The sequence below is a fragment of the Penicillium odoratum genome, assembly GCF_028828045.1.
Source record: "Penicillium odoratum strain IBT 22623 chromosome Unknown utg000006l_segment0_segment0, whole genome shotgun sequence".
Taxonomy (NCBI): Eukaryota; Fungi; Ascomycota; class Eurotiomycetes; order Eurotiales; family Aspergillaceae; genus Penicillium; species Penicillium odoratum.
Window position 1 is genome coordinate 154,223 of NW_026643148.1, and position 22,967 is coordinate 177,189.

General features: G+C 45.2%; 9 protein-coding genes across 9 annotated transcripts; 4 read left to right on the plus strand and 5 right to left on the minus strand.

Moving 5' to 3' along the window:
- Window positions 1–2,272: 2,272 nt before the first annotated feature.
- N7520_008503 (uncharacterized protein) lies at window positions 2,273–2,668 on the plus strand (the record flags this gene model as incomplete). The annotated part of the gene is made up of 2 exons (XM_057142437.1): window positions 2,273–2,504; window positions 2,634–2,668. 2 exons carry the CDS (start codon window positions 2,273–2,275, stop codon window positions 2,666–2,668), a joined length of 267 nt encoding a protein of 88 aa, XP_056991725.1.
- A 2,045-nt stretch (window positions 2,669–4,713) lies between these two features.
- N7520_008504 (cytochrome P450) lies at window positions 4,714–6,083 on the minus strand (the record flags this gene model as incomplete). The annotated part of the gene is made up of 3 exons (XM_057142438.1): window positions 4,714–5,789; window positions 5,864–5,932; window positions 5,987–6,083. Coding segments are annotated over 3 exons (1,242 nt in total), but the record flags the coding sequence as incomplete, so codon positions are not given.
- A 3,826-nt stretch (window positions 6,084–9,909) lies between these two features.
- Window positions 9,910–11,289, minus strand: N7520_008505 (major facilitator superfamily domain-containing protein; the record flags this gene model as incomplete). The annotated part of the gene is made up of 3 exons (XM_057142439.1): window positions 9,910–10,670; window positions 10,720–11,093; window positions 11,138–11,289. 3 exons carry the CDS (start codon window positions 11,287–11,289, stop codon window positions 9,910–9,912), a joined length of 1,287 nt encoding a protein of 428 aa, XP_056991727.1.
- A 750-nt stretch (window positions 11,290–12,039) lies between these two features.
- N7520_008506 (hydroxymethylglutaryl-CoA lyase) lies at window positions 12,040–12,979 on the minus strand (the record flags this gene model as incomplete). The annotated part of the gene is made up of 2 exons (XM_057142440.1): window positions 12,040–12,490; window positions 12,540–12,979. 2 exons carry the CDS (start codon window positions 12,977–12,979, stop codon window positions 12,040–12,042), a joined length of 891 nt encoding a protein of 296 aa, XP_056991728.1.
- Window positions 12,980–14,783: 1,804 nt separating this feature from the next.
- On the minus strand, window positions 14,784–16,706 carry N7520_008507 (uncharacterized protein; the record flags this gene model as incomplete). Its single annotated transcript, XM_057142441.1, has 5 exons — window positions 14,784–15,351; window positions 15,405–15,743; window positions 15,793–16,401; window positions 16,462–16,556; window positions 16,617–16,706. The coding sequence occupies 5 exons, from the start codon at window positions 16,704–16,706 to the stop codon at window positions 14,784–14,786; spliced, it is 1,701 nt and encodes a 566-aa protein (XP_056991729.1).
- A 474-nt stretch (window positions 16,707–17,180) lies between these two features.
- Window positions 17,181–18,221, plus strand: N7520_008508 (uncharacterized protein; the record flags this gene model as incomplete). Its single annotated transcript, XM_057142442.1, has 3 exons — window positions 17,181–17,495; window positions 17,560–17,654; window positions 17,708–18,221. The coding sequence occupies 3 exons, from the start codon at window positions 17,181–17,183 to the stop codon at window positions 18,219–18,221; spliced, it is 924 nt and encodes a 307-aa protein (XP_056991730.1).
- Window positions 18,222–18,583: 362 nt separating this feature from the next.
- On the plus strand, window positions 18,584–19,384 carry N7520_008509 (SDR family NAD(P)-dependent oxidoreductase; the record flags this gene model as incomplete). Its single annotated transcript, XM_057142443.1, has 1 exon — window positions 18,584–19,384. The coding sequence occupies one exon, from the start codon at window positions 18,584–18,586 to the stop codon at window positions 19,382–19,384; it is 801 nt and encodes a 266-aa protein (XP_056991731.1).
- A 137-nt stretch (window positions 19,385–19,521) lies between these two features.
- On the minus strand, window positions 19,522–21,036 carry N7520_008510 (NmrA/HSCARG family protein; the record flags this gene model as incomplete). The annotated part of the gene is made up of 6 exons (XM_057142444.1): window positions 19,522–19,790; window positions 19,840–20,172; window positions 20,224–20,380; window positions 20,440–20,657; window positions 20,722–20,793; window positions 20,910–21,036. The coding sequence occupies 6 exons, from the start codon at window positions 21,034–21,036 to the stop codon at window positions 19,522–19,524; spliced, it is 1,176 nt and encodes a 391-aa protein (XP_056991732.1).
- Window positions 21,037–21,294: 258 nt separating this feature from the next.
- N7520_008511 (uncharacterized protein) lies at window positions 21,295–22,511 on the plus strand (the record flags this gene model as incomplete). The annotated part of the gene is made up of 4 exons (XM_057142445.1): window positions 21,295–21,337; window positions 21,390–21,752; window positions 21,816–22,148; window positions 22,198–22,511. The coding sequence occupies 4 exons, from the start codon at window positions 21,295–21,297 to the stop codon at window positions 22,509–22,511; spliced, it is 1,053 nt and encodes a 350-aa protein (XP_056991733.1).
- Between the last annotated feature and the right edge of the window lie 456 nt (window positions 22,512–22,967).

Here is a 22,967-nt window from a genome sequence, read left to right on the forward strand (position 1 = left end):
ACAAGGGCAAGAGGAGACTCAAAGGTCTAAGTCACCTGAAGACCACAGTGAGCATGATTCGCCTGATTTACCTATGATAGAAGGGGTAGATACTCAAAAACGCACATCAGGGAGAGTGCGTAAGCGTGTTAGACGTGAAGATAGTGATTTCCTATATGATTAGCTGTTTATTTAATATATTCACTTTATATTCTATCTACTTGAGTGATTCATAAATCAAGATTTCATGAATTAAGATTATATTGCGAAAACTACAAAGCTGTACTAGGCTGTACTAGGAATACTCAAAAATACTCAAAAATACTACATAATTTATGCAGAGAGAGCTATTTCTATGTTTGTCCTGTTTGACGACCCATTGGGTAACCCATAAACCCGCGCGGGTTTCCCAACGGAACCCGCAACCCGCATGCGGGTTAGACAGACCGACCCAAAACCCGACCCATAGGGAGGATGGGGCGGGTTCGGGTGCGGGTTTCTGCGGGTTACGGCACAGCCTAATAGGCTGTTTGTCCATCTAGAAGCTTCGATTCAGAAGCTGCAGCGGAAAAAGGTAAGTTTCATCCGATCTTTTTTAGTCAAAAAGCTAATATCCACCCTTTAGATTCCATGGAAGCAGCATATGCTTCAAGCCCTAGAAGCAGCTAAGGCTAAGCTCTCTGACTATTATAGTCAGACCGATAGCCCTGAGCTTGGTAACCTATATGCACATGGGACAATCCTTGCTCCTCAGCATAAGCTCTACTTCTTTCAAACAGCTGATTGGTCAGATCAAGATTATGCTGGTCAATATAAGATAAGCTTAAAAGATCGGATTGAAAGCTATCAAAGCAAATCTACTAGTTCTACTAGTATACCCTCTATCATACTTCAACAGAGTGAGCTTGAAAGCTTACTAACCCCAGAAGTGCAGAGCCCTTTCGTCCAAGATGAGTTATCTCACTATCTTGAATCAGGTAATTTATACTTTTCTATACTTTTTGGCACTTTTTGGCACTTTTTGATACTTTTTGGCCAAAAAAGCTTATTATTTATATCTATAGGCATGACCCTTCTGAATCCTCGACAATTTTGGAAAGAAAATGAGACCAGATACCCAATTCTTGCGCAAATTGCACGTGATATCTTTTCTATCCCTGCTACAGGTGCTGGGGTAGAAAGGCTTTTTAACTCAGCACGTGATATCTGCCACTACCGGCGTGGTCGTCTGAAGGCTAGCACGATTAAAGACCTTATGCTCTATAGTCGTGCTACTAAATTTGAGATAGAAGAGACAGAGCTTATCTTTATCCGATCTTTAGAAGAGAGTGGAGAGGGTGAAGAGGGTGATATTCAGGTACAAAAGAGTGATATTTATCAAATTAGTGATAATGAAGAGAGTGAAAGTGAGGGTATAAGAGAGAGTATGAGAGAGAGTGTGAGAGAGAGTGTGAGAGAGAGTGTGAGAGAGGTGTGAGATCGAAGAGAAAAAGAGGGGTTTCATCCGAAGAAAGTTCGGATGAAAGTGCGGATGATGGGGATTTGCCAGCATATCGCACTTCTGGTCGTGTACGGAAGCGTCCTGACCAGCCAATTGGCTTTCATATAGTTAATTAGTTATTATTTATTAATTGAATTTTATCAGATCAATAAGGGTTACCGATTTCTGTAGAACTGATTAACTCCTGAAATTTCAGGCAGTAGGGTTTTTGTGCACAAAACCCCATCTAAGTAGTGTATATTATTTTATGGTATTTAACAGCTAGGATACCAAAGATACAGCACATTTTTCATAAATTATGTAAAAAAGGTGTCTCCACTCTAATGGGCCGCCATGGGCTTTTTATGGGCCCATGGGCTGTCCAATGGGCCGGCCCATGGGCTTTGCTAAAGTCTAGTCCTGCAGGGATATTGATTATTTTTTGATATATCTAACTACCCTACTATAGATCCTAGACCATCTATATCTTCTACACTTAGGTTTTCCTTATAGCTTTTTAGTTGTAAGTCTCAGTTATTCATATTCACTTCTCCTTCTTGGCTCGTAGGCTATTATCACTATGTCTCAATTTGACCAGTTCTCTGATGCTGGCCCCTCCTCACAGGCACTTAGCGATATCCCTGATCAGGCTGATTATATTCTGACGACCAATCCCTTACATACGAACATTTGGATAGCCAGCAGACAGCTACCTCCGCACCTGGGTCTGAATTCATTACCCCTATTTCAGCTCCTCTTACCCTTGAACGTGGTGGACCTCTGAATAAGAAGTTTTGGGTAATCAGAACCGACATGAATAAAGACGAATTCATCAATTGGTGGGTACAGACACAAGCAGATGAGACACAGAAAAGAATTCGTTGGGATGCAAAGCGTACCTCAACAGCCTGGGATAACTTTGAGCAAGTTGCTCACTTTATTACTGGCGAGCCAAAGGTTCTTTGTCGGAAGTGTGGGATAACACTTCCACACCCCCAATCAACTGCGAATGGAACCAATTCGATGAAGCGTCATGCTACCGCAGGTAAATGTCAGCGTGTCGCAAAGGATAGATCATCATAAAGAAATATTCATGAATCTATGGAATTAGCGGTATAAAACTATTTATCTTCTATTATCCTTAAACTATTACTAATATTCTCTTTATCCATAGGCTCAAAATACCCCTACCGCAAAACGAACATTTAATATAGCTCGTTGGGAACGCAAACAAGTTACATTAATTGCAAGGTCCTCCCTTCCATTCCAATTCCTTGCGCACCAGGACTTCGAGGATTTGATTCCAGAAGCCCAGCTATCTCCATCAAAGCCGACCTTACTTTCGCCCAAAACTGCACGGCGTCGGCTTCAGACAATAGTGAAGGAGGAGCAGCAGAAGGTTCTATTAGCACTTCCCGATGGTACAAAGCTATCAATTGCGATTGACTGCTGGACCTCACCATTCCAGCAGGCCTTTATGGCTATCACTGGATATTTCGTTGATATCGACTGGAAATTCCGTGAAATCCTTCTAGGATTTGAGCCTTTACACGGGACACACTCTGGTGCTAATCTTGGTGCCACAGTCTTTGCGCTACTCGAAAAACATGGTATCGTTAATCGAGTATTAGCAGTCATAATTGATAATGCGTCGAATAATACTACTATGGTAGAGAGTATTCAACAGTCTATCGACTCTCTTGAACTACCCGATCAAACACCAATTGTCCGTATTCCTTGCCTTGCCCATGTCATTCAACTTAGCCTACGCGATCTTCTTGGTTCCATGAAGGTAGAGCCAAAGAATGATACCACCGACCGCCAGTGGTCAGAAGATCAAGAGAAATCACTCCGGATTATCCAAAATCAGCAAGGCATTATATACACACTTTCGAAGGTAAGTTTCAATCATATTCCTTCTCATTAAATTATGTAATAATATCTTAGATAGTTAGTTAGCGACACAACCTAACACGCAGAACACCTACTTAATAATTCTCTCTTTAAGCTTTTTGTACACAGTTCGTGGCCTAGCTCAATTAAACATAAATTCTGCTTTAGCCCTTCACAGCATGTTTATAATGTTTTGACCTTTTTAGGGCCCTATTGGGGCCCCATATATTGGGTTGGGTCCGAGGGCTAGACCCAAAACCCAACCTAAAGTGCGGTTGGGTGGGGTTGGGTTTGGGGTCTATTGGGTTTTGTAGAAGCCTATAGCTATATCTATTTCGGTCCGAGTCCGAGTCAGTTCCTTCTCGGGGGCGTTTCGAAGTATATTTTTGGACTTGTTTCTCTAGCTCTTCAATTCGCTTAAGGAGACGGGCGGTTATAAGTATGTTCTTCTCTTTCTCCCTAAGCTCTCTAATTGTGGGGTCGCTTAGGGATTCGCCTATAGAAGCGAGCGGTTCGAGGTCCGAATCGTCATCGTCTCGAGGTGGTTCTATGGTGGAGTCGATCGGGGTTGGATCCACGGTCGGTGCTAGCTCCACCGGGTCCATCGAAGGTTATGGGTTACTGCGAGTAGTACGCACCATCTTTTCTTCTCTATCATATCAAAGAAGAATCAGAATTGTTAGGGTTTATAGATAAGATAAAGGGAGAATAGATGGGTTGTAAAATAGCAGTAATCAGATTTATATCAAAGCTGATTCTTGAAGGAATCGTAGGTACTAAGAGAACGATGGGCTTTATACCCCGTACTCTCTTGGTAAGGTCAGCTGAGGTCACATAAGAGAACTTCCAGATACTCTTTATCAGTTTGTGACAGACCCCCTGCAATAACCATTTCTGCTGATTGGAATGATCTGAATTTCGGTTTGACCATAAAGTAGAGGGTAACGAAAAACATATCAAAATCTAAGCTTCGTACGACCGAGGATTATAACTGTAATCTACTCGTGAACTTTAACTATAATCTACCCTGACCCACTTTTTTTCCCCCATACTAAAAAAGCTCACCCTAACTGTAATGATATAGATTACAGTTACCCCTATGGGTTAGGGTGCTTGAAATATAAATTAAAAACATATCAAATTTTCAGCTTCGTACGGGCCTAGAAGATAATTGTAATGCACTCGAATACTTTAAATGTAATGCACACTGACCCACTTTTTTTTGCCCATACTATAGAATCTCACCCTAATTGTAATGCACTGCATTACAATTACCCCCATAGGTTAGAGTAGCGATAGTAATTCAGGGTAGGATGGAGTATGGTTGTATCGTCCAAGAACAGAAAGGACCGTTTTTCACTCTATTGATCTAATTGAATCTCCGAATCCCGTCTTCTAATACGTAATTTAGCCTCCGAATCGGAGTAAAGCCCCACACCCAGTCTGTGAAATTCCGGTTGATCACCTTCGACCAAGTCAATCTCATATTTTAGCAGGACGTGGCAAAGGGCCACTTTGAGTAGGATGGCAGCAAGAAAGCGGCCTGGGCATGCATCTTTACCATGCCCGAAGCCTAGATGATGAACACTCGTAGAGGCAAACAGGCCAATAGTATCTTGGCCGGGAAGTTGGCGCAATTTGAGAAACCGATAGCCATCGAATTCGTAAGGTCTTGGATAAATATCCGCATTCCACATTCCATGACTTGATACCATGAGAGTGGTGTCTTTTGGGATATAGATCCCATTGGATAGAACGACAGGTGCTTCCGCCTTCCGAAGCATTGAAGCTGAGATTTTTGGAGTGTTAGATCGAATTTGATTTGAAAAATGAATGGGAGGCAGTGCGGTAGACGAACTAATCGTAATCGGTTTCAAGCGATGAGTCTCCTTAAGCACACTATCCATGAGTGGCAATTTATGCAAAGTCATTTTAGACCATCCATTGGTCTTAATGGTGAAAATAATTTCATTTCGAAGTGCGTCAATGAGATCTGGGCGTTGACTTAAGTTGAAAAGCGTCTGCGTTAATAGGTCAGCTGAGGTATGAATTGCTACTAAGCCGAAGGATAATTGGGCGGCAACCGCGTCAAATTGGCGTCCTGCTGCTGATTTCTCCATCCAATGGATCGCATCCCACGCTTTTCCATCTCTCTGGACTCCCTTGCGTTTCTTCAGGATGGGGTCGATAATGGTCCGGGCTTTGCAAACTTCAACGCGGACCATTCGACAAGATGGAAGAAACCAGTGAACTACTGGACGGAGGAACTTAGGCCAAAGACGAAGTGCTTGTGCAGCAGGGAAGGCATGCTCTGCATAGCCAACAATGACGTTTATCCATGCAGGGTCTCGGCAAAGCTCTTCTCCCACAAAGGTTCGTGACGATACCTGGGCAACAATATTACAAACACTCTTTTTTAGTGAAACATTGTGCCATTCTATTTATGGCAGTTTTTTTTAGCGTTGATATGTTCTGAAAATGTAACATTAAACTGCATGGTAGTCAAATTACCTGCGTCGTCTGTCCAGTGGGTTTGGAGAGCAATATTTGTTTCATTAGAGAGCGGCTCCATTACTCGACCTGGTGAAGAAACTTCTATCAATTTCTATCATGTACTCCGAGGGAATGGCTTACCTAGAGTGTTGGTCATCATGCGAATCGCATCTCGAAAGATATCACCGGTGGCGGGTATTTGCAGTGGCTCAAATCCGGCAATATTGTCAGGGAATTCCTATTTTCGTTCTCAGGGGGAGATTTCTGGTGGGATTAGATCTAACATAATCTCACATCCTCGGTCGCTTTTCTCAGGCTTAGCACGTTGACATCCCGGATTTCATGGGCGTACTTTGTGGATAGCACCATACGTAATCCACAATCAGTCAACAAATAGAAAACGTCACTAGACTAGCACGCAAGTTTGGTCAGAAATATTTATTGATGAATTTGGGTCCGAACGAGGGACAGGCCACCTTTCTGAAACCTTCCTGAATCAGGTTTTTAGCATCGGACAGAAAGCGCTTGTTCGCCTTTTCCTGTGTCAATTCCAGGGGTCGCTTTGCATTGATCACTGGGTATGCGTGATTGCCCTGTCTTGTAGGTAAAACCAGCAAATTTATCATTGCAAAAAAACCTGAAAAAATGAGAATTGCAAGCATGAGCACTTCACTTGAGGATAGGTTCAGAGAGGATGCGAGGTTCCAGATCGCGCTTCCAATCATTGTCGGTATGGTTTAAATGCCCGTAATAAGTAAATGTTCTATCAATCTGCTCTTCCTACACAGGAAGAGGGCCAATTTATCTGTCAATGTGGCAATAGTAATTTTCTCTCAAATTTTCTCCCAGTAAGGTGCTGCAGCACGCTCGGGGGTAATCGTACTGGTCATGCACATTATCCCTTGCCTGAAAAGAAGGAAACCGAAATCAGCGCCCATAGTTTTAATTGGACTCCGTCTTTGAGTAAGGGGCACATCATAATGTTTGTATCTCCAAACCTGTTGCGCACTTAGACCGCAATTTCAACCATCAATGATGACCAAAAGGCAATGCCTCTTACAAGAATAGTATCTGTTGATAGCTGGTATATTATTTACACGCCTGGATATCATGATCAGATCTCCGTATTTGCCAAGAGCAGCATCATGTGTCAGCGTCTTAGCTATGGCTAGAACCTATGATGCAAACTACTTGCAGGCAAAGGGCAGATCGGGTTGATTTAGATCATCAGGGATTTGCCTCTCTTTAAGACGCTTGTATTGAAATGCTTAAGCAATAGGGCTACACCATAAGTTCATGGAGGTTATGTATTTCTTTATCGACTCAAGGTTGTTGTGGTAGAAAAAAATCGTTGGTGATACCCGGGCTAGAGCATGAGGTCTTGAGAACTGTGAGATGAGACTTGAATGGAGTATACAATACATATGCACTGTGTACTTGGCCCATTACCGAGCGGGATCGCTAAGTTGTTGAAGGGAAAACAATGTAGTAAATGCATGTACGATGTGCAGTATTTATACGTCTATTTATATCATATGTGTTACGGACCCACTTTGAACACTCCTCACAAAAGAAGATGAGGACCAACCAAGCTCCCAGGAACAAGTGACTAGACCTCGCCAAATGGGCGGGTTGGGTTTCGACCCTTGACCCAAAACCCGCCAAGAGATTAAAATACACGTAACATATACCTGATTACATCACTCTATATCTGGTATTGGTTGTATTTCAACAGTAATACTGTAATATACAGGTAAATGGGTTCTTGGCGGGTTCGCGGGTATTCCTTCGGGTACCCAAAAAAGCAATATGGCGAGGTCTACAAGTGACACAGCAGGATCACGTGAGCAGCCACGATATTCACTGAGCAAGCACTAAGCGAGAGACCGGCAGAACGGGTCTAGACAAGGAATCCACTACCTAGGTCACTCTAGGTAGCGGACGACAAACTCACCGCCCGCGCCATTTACGGCCTCCAACTTGCCGTCACAAAATATACTCGTTATCAGAATATAACAGTGCACAACAGGCCGGGAATGGCCACCGAACCACATACTCTGAATCTACGCCAAGAGAACGCGGTATACTCGACACCACCACGTGACACATCTAGTATACAGGAAGGTATACAGGGGGGAACCCCAGGGGTAAACATTTGGTATACCCAACGGGATACCCGGAATACGAAGGATTAGATATATAAGGACAGTCATTACCACACATGTATTTAGTCTTCACGTTCAATCTCATATTGCTACTTGGAACCCAACAGTTCATTCACCTATCAGTTTCGTACAAAACAAACCCCAATCAGAAGAGGTACCCTTAGTCTCTGGAACACCTGTTACAGATCCTAAGTATAGCTTGACTAAGCGAACCTACCTAGCGCATCCTATTGAGTCTATCCTATGGACCCGAGTCCGTGTAAGGCCTAACAACGACTGGCAACGGTACGGTTGCAGATTGAGACTCCAGAATCGAGCATCACCTTGGTAAGCGGACCCATAACGACGATACTCACTGTGACCAGTTAGCGTTGCGTAACAATATGTCGAAGTCAGTGTACCTTACTCTTTGTTGGATATCACCAAGAAGCCAACCAACAAAAACAACAACAACAACAAAAAAGCAAATTTATTATATATAGCTAAATTTAGATGGGTTTACGATGTATTTGATCATCCGCCCTTCTTATGTATTCTCTGTGTGGGGGTCATTAGCCCAGTCAGTACCTTCAAAGGGAACTTCAGGACAAACATGATGAGTTCAAGCATTAGGAGGCACCCAGTCCTAGAGATTTGTCCGCTATAAAGGTCCCCCAAGGTCTTGAATTGATTACGATTTTGCCATATCATACTAGTATGAGCTTCCTTAATCCAATTATTGACCCTTGTAGTCCATCCTACCTATATTGCTGAGTCGGTTCTGCATTGCGCTTTAGGTTGTCTGTAGTTATTGGAGATGGTCAGGTGTCCATTTTGTGAACACTCTATTTGTTTATAGCGCTCAGTAGGATGTAGAAGAATCTTGCCTATCGAGAATTTTCTTTGCGGTGGGGCAATCCCCACTACGTCTCTCACTCCAGAGGCTTTCCCTCACACACATCCATCCATCCATACACTCGTTTCTCCACGTCCATATCATTTCACGTACAAACTTATGCTCTTAATTCCCCTTCTGAATTTCGCACAATTGGACGCTTTAAAGGTCTTCAGCCCTCTTCAACCCTTTCTCCCTCTTCCCAGTAGATGCTGGACTAAGCCGTCGGGGATTGAAGAGTACTCTAATTGAACTTTCCTTCGAGATGCTCCTTTGTGCTTGAATTGTTCATTTTGGGCGAAATTATTGAAATTATTAATGCTTCATGAATCACTCACTACAAGAGCGGTTATGTGGAATACCTATTTAGTAAATCCTGTTCAGGTAAGCGATTCGCGAAGTATTTATACATATTGAAGAGGGGAACGCTCGTTGGCTGTACGCTCTGACGACGCACGAATCGGATATACTCAGCAAAACCCACCACGCCCGAAGGTCGCCCTCGGAGAGTAATGGATCCCTCGACAAAAGTCAAAGTGAAAGATTTGTAAGTGTTTGTATTCTGTAACTAGTGCTAAACTCGTATTAATATGACCTTGTCCTTATGGGACGGAATGTGACCGGTAAGGGTATGGTAATCCGTAGTAGGGACCAGGTCTCCCACTACAATATGTATATATCAAATGAACATTTTGAAATAAGATTGAATTCCGGATTTAAATAAATTAAAATTATCTTCCAGATTGATTGTCAAGTTGTGGCTAGTGTGCGATGAGTTTTCTGTTAAAAAAGCCAGCTGTTCACGTACGAATACCCACTTGATACAATCATTGGGGTACATTTCATCATTCATATCTTCAGTCATGTAGGGCCAATCTGACTCCTTCATTAGGCAGTGTAATGGGAATATCCTCTTCCTTTCTCACTCAGGTAGCCTTCACTTTCCGTATACCACTTCTTTCTAGCCACTTAGCCTTCTACCACGTAGGCCATGTCATGAGCAAGCACGGCATAGATTTATGGATCTATACTTTTATCCAAGTTCTCCAACCAATGTGGAATCCCCGACTAATGATGAAAATAGCTGCGCCCATAAGTGACATGGAAGCGGAGAATATCCAAACCGGATTATATCCGTAACGATCGAGAATAGCGCCCGCGATTGGGGCCCCCACAAGGCTCCCTATAGTTGAGGCCATGTAGCCGCATCCCATACGCGAGCCCATTTGTTGGATATCAGGGCAGAGTTTGACGTAACATGCTGGCTGTAGGGATGAGGGAGCTGCAGAGAGAAAGCCAAGAAACACAACCACAACAACCAGACCCCCTTTGTCATTCAAGTCAACGAGAGCCCAGGTCAGCGCGCCACTGAGGCCGACAGAGACTGAAATCACGTTAAATGGGCCAATCCAGTTTGCTAATGCATTCAGACCAAAACATCCACACGTGTAGGCAGCCAGATAGATTGGCAATATGTAGGAAATTAGGACTTCGTCTTTGATGTTAATGGCCGAAGCATACTCCTGCACGTAGTAGGCAGGTATGTTAACCGACATGATTGCTACTATGACTCCTAGAAGGAAGACGACAGTTGATGGCTCTTTAAACATGTCCCAGCTCATGAACTGTCTGGAGGGGCGAGGACGCTCTGACTTTTTCAGGGGACGAAAGACGGAAGCGGCAATGAGCAGAGGGACAAAAAGGACTAACCCAACTACCCGAGTAGCCCAGGCAAACCCTACTTTGTAGATAATTTGACTGAAGATGATTGGGAGGATAATCCCACCTGGAGAGTGTCAGCAGAGGACTGGTTAGCTTGATCGAGTTATGCTCACCCACGCCGCCCCCCATGTAAGCAATCCCGGTCGCTACCTCTAAGTGCCGATCAAAATATGTAACAACAATGCAGAAAGAAGGTAACAAAGCCAGTCCCGCTCCAAGGCCCATGCAGACCCCCTGAGAGAGAAAAGCCTGGTAGTAAGAACTGGATAAGCTGAGCATCATCTGGCCAAGCACAACGAGGAATGACCCAGTGTATACGAGATGGTAGAAGTAACCACGATCATACAGCGGGCCTGTAATAATCCCTAGAGCAAGGCAAAGGGCTGCTTGCAGAGACCCAATCCATGAGATTGCCGATACCGAGGCGTCAAATTTCTTTTCGTCCAAATAAAAAGTCATATACACTCCGAACATATTGGCCATACCCCTAGTCCGAGTTAGCCATTGCCATACAAGGAGACTTCGACTCACGCTGTGCTGAAGAATACCATAAAAGATCCCAAAACCTGAAGCCAGGCACGGTAGCCTTGATCACGAGCCAGCTGGTTGTGACCTGGGGGCGATTCTAGAGACATAGTCGGTACCAATGGTACAACGTCATTCTGTTGTTTGGAGTTCATCATGATCGAACGACCAGCCAGTGATGAATTTGGATGTCCTGTTTATTCCAATCTGTTGATTAAGACCCTATAGAAGGTAAATATAGTTGAAGTACCCTAAGCTATTGACATCGATATTCTGCGTTGTGTGGCAACGGCCTTGGAATGCTCGAGGGAGAAAGTACATGAATCATAATCTCCCTTACGTTTGGGGGAAAATATTGGTGTGGGTATATAGTAAAAACAACTCTTACTTGAATGGCAGTCACCGCCTGCACGACAATTGACTGATGCCAGCATGGAAATTTCCTTGCGTTTCGGGGAATCGGAGGAGCGAGGATAGCTGGCAAGCTGCAAATACATACAACACAACATCAGAGTGATCATTGGTTGCTATACTTTATGTATGATTCATGTTTCCCGTGTCATCGTGTAACAATGCTCACAATATACGTGGGGGTTTTTCAATTTGTCATGTCCCTTGCATTTCCAATTAAGGACTGAACTGCAGTCTTTATCGAATAGAGAAATGTCCCTCACATGTAAGCCCTGAAGAGGGTGGCTGTGTTACAAATGAGGACCGAAGGAAAGCTCGAATTTCATTGTAATGATCCCGTTGATTTTTTAAGATATTGAGGTGGTAAATAATGCTAGGGAACTTTTCATGTGAATCTTAAGGGCTGAATAGTAAGGGATATCTAGCCTAAATTTGGTAGATCTCGCAGTTTCTTATGCAAGTTCCATCAATTGATGAAAACTTGCATTTTCATCGTTTTAATTGCCAGCCTTCAATGCATCTCGTACCCAGGCCACCGCCTCCTCTAGTTGCTCAGTATTGACCCCCGTGGCAATCCCGGCCTTTTCAAAGGAAGCAACCAGTATTTCTGTTGCAAGATTGCCTCGAGCCCCCGGAACAAAAGGACAGCCGCCCAGCCCCCCCAGACTGCTGTCCAAGGTCCGTACCCCACACTCGTAGGCGGCCCACGCGTTTGCCAGTGCCTGATTATACGTGTCATGGAAGTGGCCCGCGATGCTGCTCATGGGTATTCCATGGTGCTGGAGGTACTTCAGGAGTACAGTTACAGCGTCTGGGTCTCCAGTGCCAAGGGTATCCCCTAGACTGACCTCGTAGCAGCCCATGTCAAGAAGTTCCTTTACCGGAACGAGAACAGAAGAGGGCTCTGTTGGTCCATCATAAGGGTCTGCAAATATGCACGACACATAGCTCGGATAAAGTTAGCTCATAAATTTTTGGGAAAATTTGAGAGACTTACCCCCTCACGGCAATACCCAATCGCCTGGCCTCAGCTACCACCTTCCCTATCCTCCTAATTGCCTCATTGCAAGTGCAATTTATATTTGCCCTGCTGAATCCCTCTGTGGCACTGATAAAGACTGCTATTTCCTTTACCCCGTAGGAATGGGCAATTTCAAGTCCGCGAAGATTCGGCACTAAAACAGGAAGCCTAACATTGGCTTTGGCGAGCATGTTCTGCACATTGGCATCCTGAAGCAACTCGGTGGCATCAGCCATCTGAGGAACCGCGCGGTGGGACACAATGGAAGTCAGTTCTATTGTGCTCAGTCCGCAGCGCACGAGTCGATTTATAAGATCAAGTTTGGTGGTAGTTGAAATCCATTGAGAGATGTTCTGAAGGCCATCTCGGGGTCCAACTTCAACAATTCGCACGAACGGCGATGATGTGACCGTCATTGTACCGTAATAGAAGCCTATTCTACGTGCATGTAGGAGGACAAGTTATATTACACATGAACGACTACGCGTATTAAAGAAATTATTCGCCCACTTTCAATCGTATAGGCGGTAGACGGTCTCGGCTCTTAGAGATCGAGAATTTGTCATGCTGTCTCATGTAAAGGTGCAGGGTGAAAAATTTTTAAATCCAGCCACTTGACCCACATGAAGTCTACCGCTTTTGAAGCTAGGTAACATGCTGTATAACTATGGTCACATGTGTTGAAAGATTATGATATATCTATGTAATAGCTGTATTGGTGGTAACTCATCTCAAATCGAAGTATGCGTAAAAGCATAAAATTACCCTTTTTAGGAAGGCAGGTGATAAACTAAGTGAGTGGAGTAGATAGGTTTCAAATCTTTACTTGAATACATAACGCCCCCCCTTGCATGGAAGGTAAGGTACTCCAGTATAGTCTGGACGACTGTTGCCTAATAAGGAATCTCCATTACTTGGGACGAGTATCCAGATTGCATAAAAGGAAAAAAATCAGCTATTTCTACCTTGATCAAGGGATAGATTGTGAGCTGAAATAGTGAGCGCATCCCGTGAATTTATGCTATGAATCTATATAAATAATCTGTAATGACTCATGCGGCCTAGTGAGATATAACTGTTATAAGAACACTGCTCACTTCTATGAAATATCAATTAGTCTAGCCTTCGATGGTTTGAACTTCCAATCATTAAATATGATAGTAATAATTCTTAAACAGCATGGTGGCAAAAAGTCTAATGCAAGGATAAAAAAATCACCGGTGATTATGCTGGCACTAAGCGCTTGCTTATCGATGCAAAATCACGAAGCAAGATCATTGGGGGGTAGTATCCTTGAGAATCTATATTTTATCTTTACCCATTCCAGTATACTTCACAGTGGTTGAAACCGAACTTTCATCAAAAATATTTATTTTTGAATGGTTCGAAAGGATCAGGCAAAAGTGCACAAAGTACAGTACGATGAGTCTGGGTGAATGCTTGCCACCATCAGATGAGGAATTTTTATTCTCTGCAGAAGGAATCAGAGGTAGTGAATAAAGTATGTCTTTCTCTTCAATCCTTTGTTCTTCTATTGCTCATTGAAAGAAGATATCAGAATACCATTTTTGTTAGTGTGGGTGCCAAAGGCACACGCTCCAAGGGACGCCTATCCATCCCTACTTTCCTCACTCTAGTTAGTCTTTTCTTACTGCTTCCCACTAATTTTGTGTACACTCGGTCGTTCTGCTGTATATGCTTTCCTTCGTACAGTTTTTGCCTTTCTCTTCTACATATTACTACTGACTCCTTGATTTTGAAGACGTTCAAGCTTGGCTGGCCCGTTTTAGGCCACAAAGGTTTAATGATAAGCAGACCCAGGCCATCGTCATCTTCAACGCCCTTGGGTCTCAGGGGCATGTGGAAGTATCAACCTGAATCTTATGGTCACTGACTAAGTGCTTTAGCACTGTCTACCACGGCCCATGTATCAATACTTTGGAAGACGTTTATGTACTCATCATATCTCATTCAAGACTAAAGAGTTACGCGATAAGTCTGAACAAAAGCTGACGGACCATCTGGCGAGGAATTCAAAAACAAAATAATGAGAGAAAAGGGAAAAAATGGGTCGCTCCTCACTCCTGAACAACCCCGAGCACAACTTCCACGAGTGGCACTCTCAACGTGCCAAATCGCTCCTCTCGATTTCAATCTGCGAGTCTTTGCCTTCTGAATCACCCGGAGATAAATTTCAATGCTTACCCAATGACCGGGTACTTAATGACCGGTCTCGCACTGTGTCGTTCTGCACAAAGTCACCGGTCCTGCCTGTGCTAAAGCCTCAGCCACGCGAGCTCGAAGCCAAGCCTCCGGCTCTAGCCCTACGCTGAGTCGCACAATATGCTTAGGTACACCGTACTCGGCTGCCCAATCCTGCTCTTCCCAGTGTGCAAGTACGGAGTATGGAAGCGCAATTGATGAATTGGTCCCAATACTTGGGCCTTTCCAAACATTCAGCGCGTCAAAGAACTTGACTGCAAAGTCTGGTTCACGGAATACAACGCTGAGTAGATATCCGTAGCCCTCCCCGTCGCGGCGATAGCGCTCGTACTCGGCTCGCGATGAGACAAGAGTCGGATAGTTGACGTAGTCAACGGAGGGGTGCGCTGCCAGAAAATGGGCAATCTCGCGGGCAGTCGCACTGCATTTTCGGACGCGGTCAGGGTAGTCAATGCAATTTTCGCTGAGCACGACTGCATCAGCTGGGAAGAGAAGATCCTCAAAGTGATCTTGTAGGTAGCCGTGGATTTCTTTGTAGTGATAAGAGTTGGGATTGACGATCAGACTGAGACTGCTTAGCCAGAATATCAACGGAAATGAATGAGGGAAAAGTGTTACCTTCCACCCATCGCATTGCAAGCGCCGTTGAAGATCTTTGTCAGGCTAGTCGTAATAACATCCGCGTAGGGAAATATATCAAGGTTGGCTGACGTGCCTATGGTATCATCAACTACCACCGTGAATCCATATTTATCTGCCAATTGTCGAATGCGAACCAAATTCGGGCTGTGCAACTGAGGATTCGAGGTAATTTCACTGAACAACACATTACATTTTGCGCCTGCTGCAAGTGAAGCCTCAAGTTGATCCAGCTCCTCCTCTGTCCCACGTCCATATAGCAGGCACTTCCCATACCCGCTGTCTTTGATCAAAGGTAAAGTTCCTGAATACAGCCAGCTGCCACAGATCAGCTAAGAATTTACGTCTCCTAGAGTCCAGAGCCTACCCGAATATAACCGCCGCATCATCTCCCGACACATCGCTCATAGCGCGCGCAATCTTGCCAATGGCCATCATACCAGTGGAATATAAAAACACGTCCTCGGGTTGCGCAGGAAGAACACCTGCAATCTGTGATCTGACAGCCTCAGCAAGAACGGACTTGATTACTGTCTTCTCCTCCAGCCCAGAGTTTGTCCAGGCGGGGAGATCTGCCGGCATATCTTCCGACCTTGGCCCAGAGGTTTGAAAATCACGTTCAGCATCATCACAGCGTGAATCCATGAAGTCAAATAGGTTCAAACAGAATTCAGCGTGTCTATTTGAGATTCCGTCGCCGTGGTTCAGCCAGAATGTGAAAGCTTCCCCTTCCACACTCTCTGGGAAAAGCACCATCACGAATTTCGCCCAATTTGATATATCCTGGCTGTCTGTTTGGCGCACCTTGAATTCAATTATAGATGCACTGACAGTTGGATCTTTCTCCTTGACTGTACGCTCAAGTCGAGAAGCAGCCTCTTTGGAGATGAAGATCCGCGCGTTGACCCCCGCGGAACGTTTGACACGTCCCAGGGCGGCTTCAGTCAACCTTCTGACTATTGGGCAAAATCCCATTCTATTGAATACCACCTCAGAATCGTTTTCATAGTGAGTTCAATCGTAGAATTTGACAAACCTAGGATACGTGGTCTGTTTTTTCTTCCTCACCCAACCTTCCCCGGCCATGTTGCCGGCCACAGATGCCCATGTCGGCAGGGAAAAGCTCACAGCCTGTGTAAGTCTAGTCAGTTATCTAGGTCTCGGAGGAGTAATTTCGGGGAAGCGCAGTACATGGGGATCACCAGGAGGATGCGAGGTTCCCAAAGGCTGCGTCCCAAGCGACGCAGCTTTCTCAAGACATTGCGAACTGTTGTTCCTCATAGTGCGAAGTTGATGTTCAATTAGTATTGTTTATCAACCGGCAATGGCTTTCTGGTTCAATTTATTAGCATTTGGTGCAGACATCAAAGACTACCCTGCCGGACATCAACTAGTGCAGCTAGTTACGGAGCTCCCCTACACTTATCATGCGTGCAGACAAAACTAAAGCTAAAGATCATCGCACAAGTTCTCGATCAACTCAGAAGTCTGCATGGCCAGATTCACTACATGGTTCAGGCAGCGAAGTGGAGCGCTAGCACGCAAGGCATATCTGGAGCTAGCTCTTTTCTGCTTATGCATTGCATTGGAGTAATCACCATTTGTCTCCACTTACGGACATGGTGAGGTGCACTACTCATTAGCGTTTACTGCAAGTTCCATCAAGCAATAGTCCGTTATTGAGATATAAATACACGTTGCAGATTGCTATCGTCATGGGGCAAAATATCGCCTTTAGTCCTCAATCACGAAAGCATGACGCTCAAATATCTTATCACGGGCGCGACGGGTGGGTTTGGCAGCCAAGTTCTAGACTTTTTCATTGCCAATGTCCCCTTGGGTGAGTTTGCCGTCTCGTCTTCCCAGATCAGCAACCGGTCCATGTTTGAGAGTCGTGGAATTCAATTCCGTCATTTGGACTACGAGGATCCAGCCACTCTGGAGGTGGGTCTCCACGAAGTGCAGAATCTGCTCTTCGTCAGCACGAATACGAATGTGATACATATCGATCGAATTCTCAGACATCACCAAAATGTCGTGGCGGCGGCTGCCAAGGCTCTTGTTGGACATGTATGTGGTCTTTCATCGCATGTGTTTAGCTTTCGCAATATGTGACTAACTGCGCTGATCACAGGTATGGTACACATCCTTGCCCTTTGGCGGCTTTGAGGATGACTCAGTTGTTGCGGTCCAACAGCATCATATAGCTACAGAAAAGATGCTCAGGACGTGAGAAGCCCTGCCATTCAATCAAATTCAGGGATTGAGACTAATATTATCAGATCCGGTCTGACTTACACCTTCATTCGTGAGGGTATTTACACCGAGGCATTCCCACTATTTCTCAACTGGTATGCCGATACAGCCCACATCATCCTTCCGTACGATGGCGAGATAGCCTTTACTAGTCGAGATGACCTTGCCGAGGGTACTGCACGCCTGATGCTGGGCGGTGGGTACGAGCATAAAACCGTACTTTTCACTGCGGGCGAGACAATTACTGCAAGGGAGATAGTGGATACAATTAATCAAACCACCGGTCGTCAGCTGAACGTCCAATATGTATCTAAGGAGGAGTTTCTCGCACATCATACCCAGCATGACAAAGGAAGGAAGTCAGTGGTGCTTTTCGAGATACTTGCCTCGTGGTGGATGGCGGCTGCAAGGGGGGAACTGAAGACCGTGGACCCGTTGTTGGGCGAAATACTGGGAAGGGAGCCCTTGACGCCGCATCATGCCGTGCAAAAGCTTTTGCAGAATGGTGGAGATCATACCTGGCACCAAAATTATGCATGAATCATATGCATGAGACCTGTCTATCAGCCATGATCTTATCTGCACGGATAGCCCGAAACTCGGCCCACATGTGAGCAGTACCTTGCAGAAAGTAAATGATTAAAACCAAAAGAAAAGGAATTTTACATTACTTTTACTAAACCTGATCTTGCTACTTGCACCATGTATCTGCATAACTCACCGCTGATCAGCCACCAGTTGAGGCATAAGCGAGAAAGGCGGACTTCACACATACTCAAAAGTCACCGCTGAACGCAGTTGTAGAAACAAAAATTCAGTTCACCTATATACTCCGACTTGCAAATTTGTGGCTCAAGATCTTCCTTGTTGATGCCCTTCAGTGCCCATCGATTATACTCGACATGACGCAGGGCATCAAGAAATATACTAGTCTCTTGTATGGCAAGGTGGTACTCATAATTGGTGGTACTTCAGGCATCGGATATGCTATCGCAGAGGGTGCTCTTGAGCATGGAGCTTTTGTAACCGTGGTGGGCTCTAATAAGACAAAATTGGAGAACGCTCTGTCCAAACTCCGCGAATCATACCCCTCGGAAACAAGCAATGGTCATTTGAAAGGCATGCAGGCGGATCTTTCCTGTCCAGAGACTCTGGAGATGACGGTCCCTTCCATTTTCGAGTATGCAGCTGATGGCGCGCAAATCAATCACCTCGTTGTGACGGCGGCAGACATGACCGTTCCACCTCCTGTGCACAACATAACGGTCAAAAAAATAGAGTCAACCCACACTTTGAGGCTCCTTGCGCCTCTTATTCTGACCAAACACCTACCGCGGTTTATGAAGAGGAACGCTGAGAACTCTGTCACTTTCACAAGCGGAGCACATGGCCAAAAGGTTGACCCGGGCTGGAGCATTGTAGCTGGCTACTGTGGCGCTATTGAGGGACTTATGAGAGGACTTGCTGTGGAAATGAAGCCGTTACGATTCAATGTGGTGTCTCCAGGGCCTATCGTGACCCAAGCCGTGAAAGACATATTGGGGGAGCATTACGATGCAGCGATCAAAGTGGCTGAGCAGAAAGCTTTGGTTGGTAGAGTTGGCCGCCCGGAGAATGTGGCACAGGCCTATTTGTATCTCATGAAAGATGAGTTCGCCACTGGAACTGTGTTAGAATCGAATGGAGGGTTTCTTTTGACATAGAAATACACGTTCTTATCATATTGAGAAAGTGATTATTGTGCACGTAAAGAGGCTGTTTCCGCCGGAGCAAAATGTATTCAGAGGTCAAAATCGCATTTTTGTAATCAGCAGCCATCTTATCATATACATTCAATTACTTATGCATGGCGCTTTCTTTCTTTGTGCATGCGGCTAAACCATTCTTCAAAATCAATGGTCGTAGACTTCATGCACCCGCGAGCATTCGCGGCAGCAGCCTTACAATCCCTGGCAGCGGTGTCGTCGCTAGGGTACTCAGCAAACCAACGACCACCACAAAACTCCATATAAAAAAACATCAGAGAACACTCGCGACGAAGATCACCACCATCCTGTGGCACTTCCGCCCACGAAGAGAGGGGCTGAAGCTTCACAGGAGTTCCAGTAGCTATAGGCAAAATAAGCAAGTGTTCAATTGCATGAAGGGGATGACATACCACGAGTGTACGCTAGCGCCAAGTCCTCAAATCGAACAAGGCTGCTGATCGCCTGGACTCGTTGTTTGTCATAATGAATCGGATCAAGAAAAATACCGTGAACGATATCCCCAAAGTCGTCTTGGACACTGACCCACGGCATTCGACCATCACCACCATAGGGCGGCACAGATAGGACAAGCTCGCCATTTTCCTTGAGGACTAGTGGAAACCCGCCCCAGGTCTCACAGAATGGTTCAGCTGTCCAGCACTCCATGAATGAAGCGGGTAGAAGTGGTGTAAATGTCGTGAACATTTTGTGGGACTGAGCGTATTCCTCGGCAAAGCTCTTGCCTGTGAACTTTCGTCAGCAGGGATAATTTTGGGATTCAAAGATGCCAATACAGTCAAAACCGGGCAGCGAAACCCGACCATTCGTCGCTCGATAAACATTAGCACCAGAGCTATAGACGACGTGACGCACAGCCGCTGCCTGTGCAGCCTTGAGAACAGCGGTATCAAAATCGAAAACGTTGGGGAGATGCAACTCATTATCCGCACCCTTTATTGTTGGCAGTGGTTTTCAGCGTCCAAATCTCAAACTCAGGGAGGGTGCCTTACATGGTGATCGGAGTTGGAGTTGATAAACGCGCCCCACGCCCCACGAAACGCAGCAACTAGCTGGTCATGGTCGCGGGCATCAGCGCAAACAGTCTTCGCACCAAGGCTGAGCAGTTCTTTGGCAGCAGGGGAGTTGACATCGCGTGTGATTACGCGCACCTCAAAGTCACCTTTTTGGTTCAATAGCAGCGATCGAACAACAGCACTTCCCTGGTTACCTGGAATTGGTCGTCGTTAGCGCAGCTCTGTGCTTACAGTACTTTCGATGCTTTTAGACCATACCAGTGCCGCCGAATACAGCGACTATTTTTTGCTGAATTGTCATTTCGTTGGAAATTTCGTTCCGACCGATCACTAACAACAAGAGTCTAATGCGAGCATAGAAAAAGTGCAAAGTACAAGCCGAAGAAAGCGGTATTCAGCCGAAAGCAAATAGCGAGGATGTTCACCGAAGCGTAATAGGTACGTACATGTGATGTGAGGGGCATATTGTGCAAGTGTTAGACTCGGGATTTCTGTGATCTGTCGGATCCAAGTAGCGGTGGGATTCTTCATGAAAATAGATCTGTACGTCGTGCGTCGTGCGTCTTGCAGCATATTGATTGTGCACGCAAACTCTCAATATTGAAATAATCATAATCAAAAATTATCCGGAAACCGGATGATATGCGACCCACGATGAATGATGCAAGGTCCACGCTGACCGATATTTCTGGGATTCTTGGCGATCATGAAGGCAAGGTGCCAGGTTACAAATCACATTCATCATGTTCCAAGCTGGATAGAAAATCGGGTCATAAGGCAATTAGTAAAGTGATCTTGATCATCCAAGAATTGTCACAAAGCTGGAAGAAAATGGAAAGAAAACGTAAAATCATCTCCGTGATAGGAGCAACAGGTAAAAAGGAGTTTGGACAGGAAACATGAGTTAGATGCTTACATCATCACAGGTCAACAAGGTGGTTCTGTCACCCGATCTTTACTACAGAATCCCGACTTTTGTGTCCGGTGCATTACACGAGATGCTTCATCTGTTAAAGCAAAAGAGCTGAAACGTTTGGGCGCGGAAATTGTGCAAGCCGATGGCAATGATCCCAGTCTTATGACCACTGCTCTTCATGAAAGCTGGGGTATTTTCATCAATAATGGGTACGCACTACCACCGACTGTCCGGGAGGGCAAATATGAGGAAGATTTCGGAAACATCATTCTCAAGAGTGCCGCCGATGCTAAGGTCCCTCATGTCGTGTTCAGTTCACAACCATCGGCGTATGAGCTGTCTGGTGGCAAGATCCGCACTCCAGTTCTCGATGGTAAACAGCTTGTCTGATTGACATTGTCACTGAGCGCCAGCTAATCTTTTCTACTACCGCTAGCTAAAGCCTGGGGGGAGTCTTGGGGACGCGCTTGTCCTGCATTTCAAACCTTCACCCCGATCATGGCATCTTGGTATTTCCAGAACTTCTTCATACCGTCTTTCGTGGCTGACTTTGGAGGATTCCCATGGGCGGAGGATGCAGAAGGGTACTTGACTCTGCGGATACCACCACTTGGAGGGAATGAAGAGGTTCCTTGGATCTGTGTTGATGAGGACTTCGGCGACCTTGTCCACGGAATCTTCCTGAACCCTACACGATGGAACAAGCGAACAGTCCAGGCAGTTGGGGATATATTGTCGTACGGGGATCTGACGACTACTTTCGCCGATGGTAGGTTGTCACTTAAGCTATTGAGAGGGAAGGTCTAACCAAAACACAGTGACCCAGCGGAAGGCACGATACATCCCATATTATGACTTGGCAGAGATGCCTGTTGACCGGCCCTACCTCCACGAGTCACGGCAGGTTTTTGCCTTCTACCACATGCGCGACGGTGAGCTCTTTGGTGGTGGAATTACAGAGAACAGGACCGCAAGTGTGCTCAAGGGGGCGGCATTCCAGGCAAAAGGACAGAAGGGGCGGGAGACTTTGATGTCAGCGCGTGAATGGTTCGAAAAGCACTTTACTAAAAGTATTGATTTTGAGCGAGTCGAGCGGTCGGTTCCATATATTGAACGTCAGAAAGATGATTAATAATCGAGGGAAGGACGTTTTCTTTGACCCTGTTGACGATATTTGAATGGGCTGTTTTTGTACCAGCCCTGCCTACCGATGGTTTGGAACGTGAAGTGGAAGCTGTCAGTGGAAATGCGAAGATAAAACATTAATGGATGAGGGTTATTTCCAGTAGGCTTAATTTCAGAATAATCTGTGCACAATAAGAAGAAAGGGTGAAGCGGCCATTTTTGACTGAATAGGCTTGAAAGTTCAAACCCTTCTTTCCTCTTAACATTCATTATCATAAGCAAGCAATTTAGCATTCGCGTCTTATTTCGTTAATATATCACACATCGTTCGGGCCGACATGCACGTGTGGAGACAAGATCGAAAGGTCCACATATTTATTGCATCAATAGATTCTAAGGTAGGATTCTGATCAAGACGGAATACGTGTAACTCTTCGAACACTAATCTAAATCCACCCCCAAG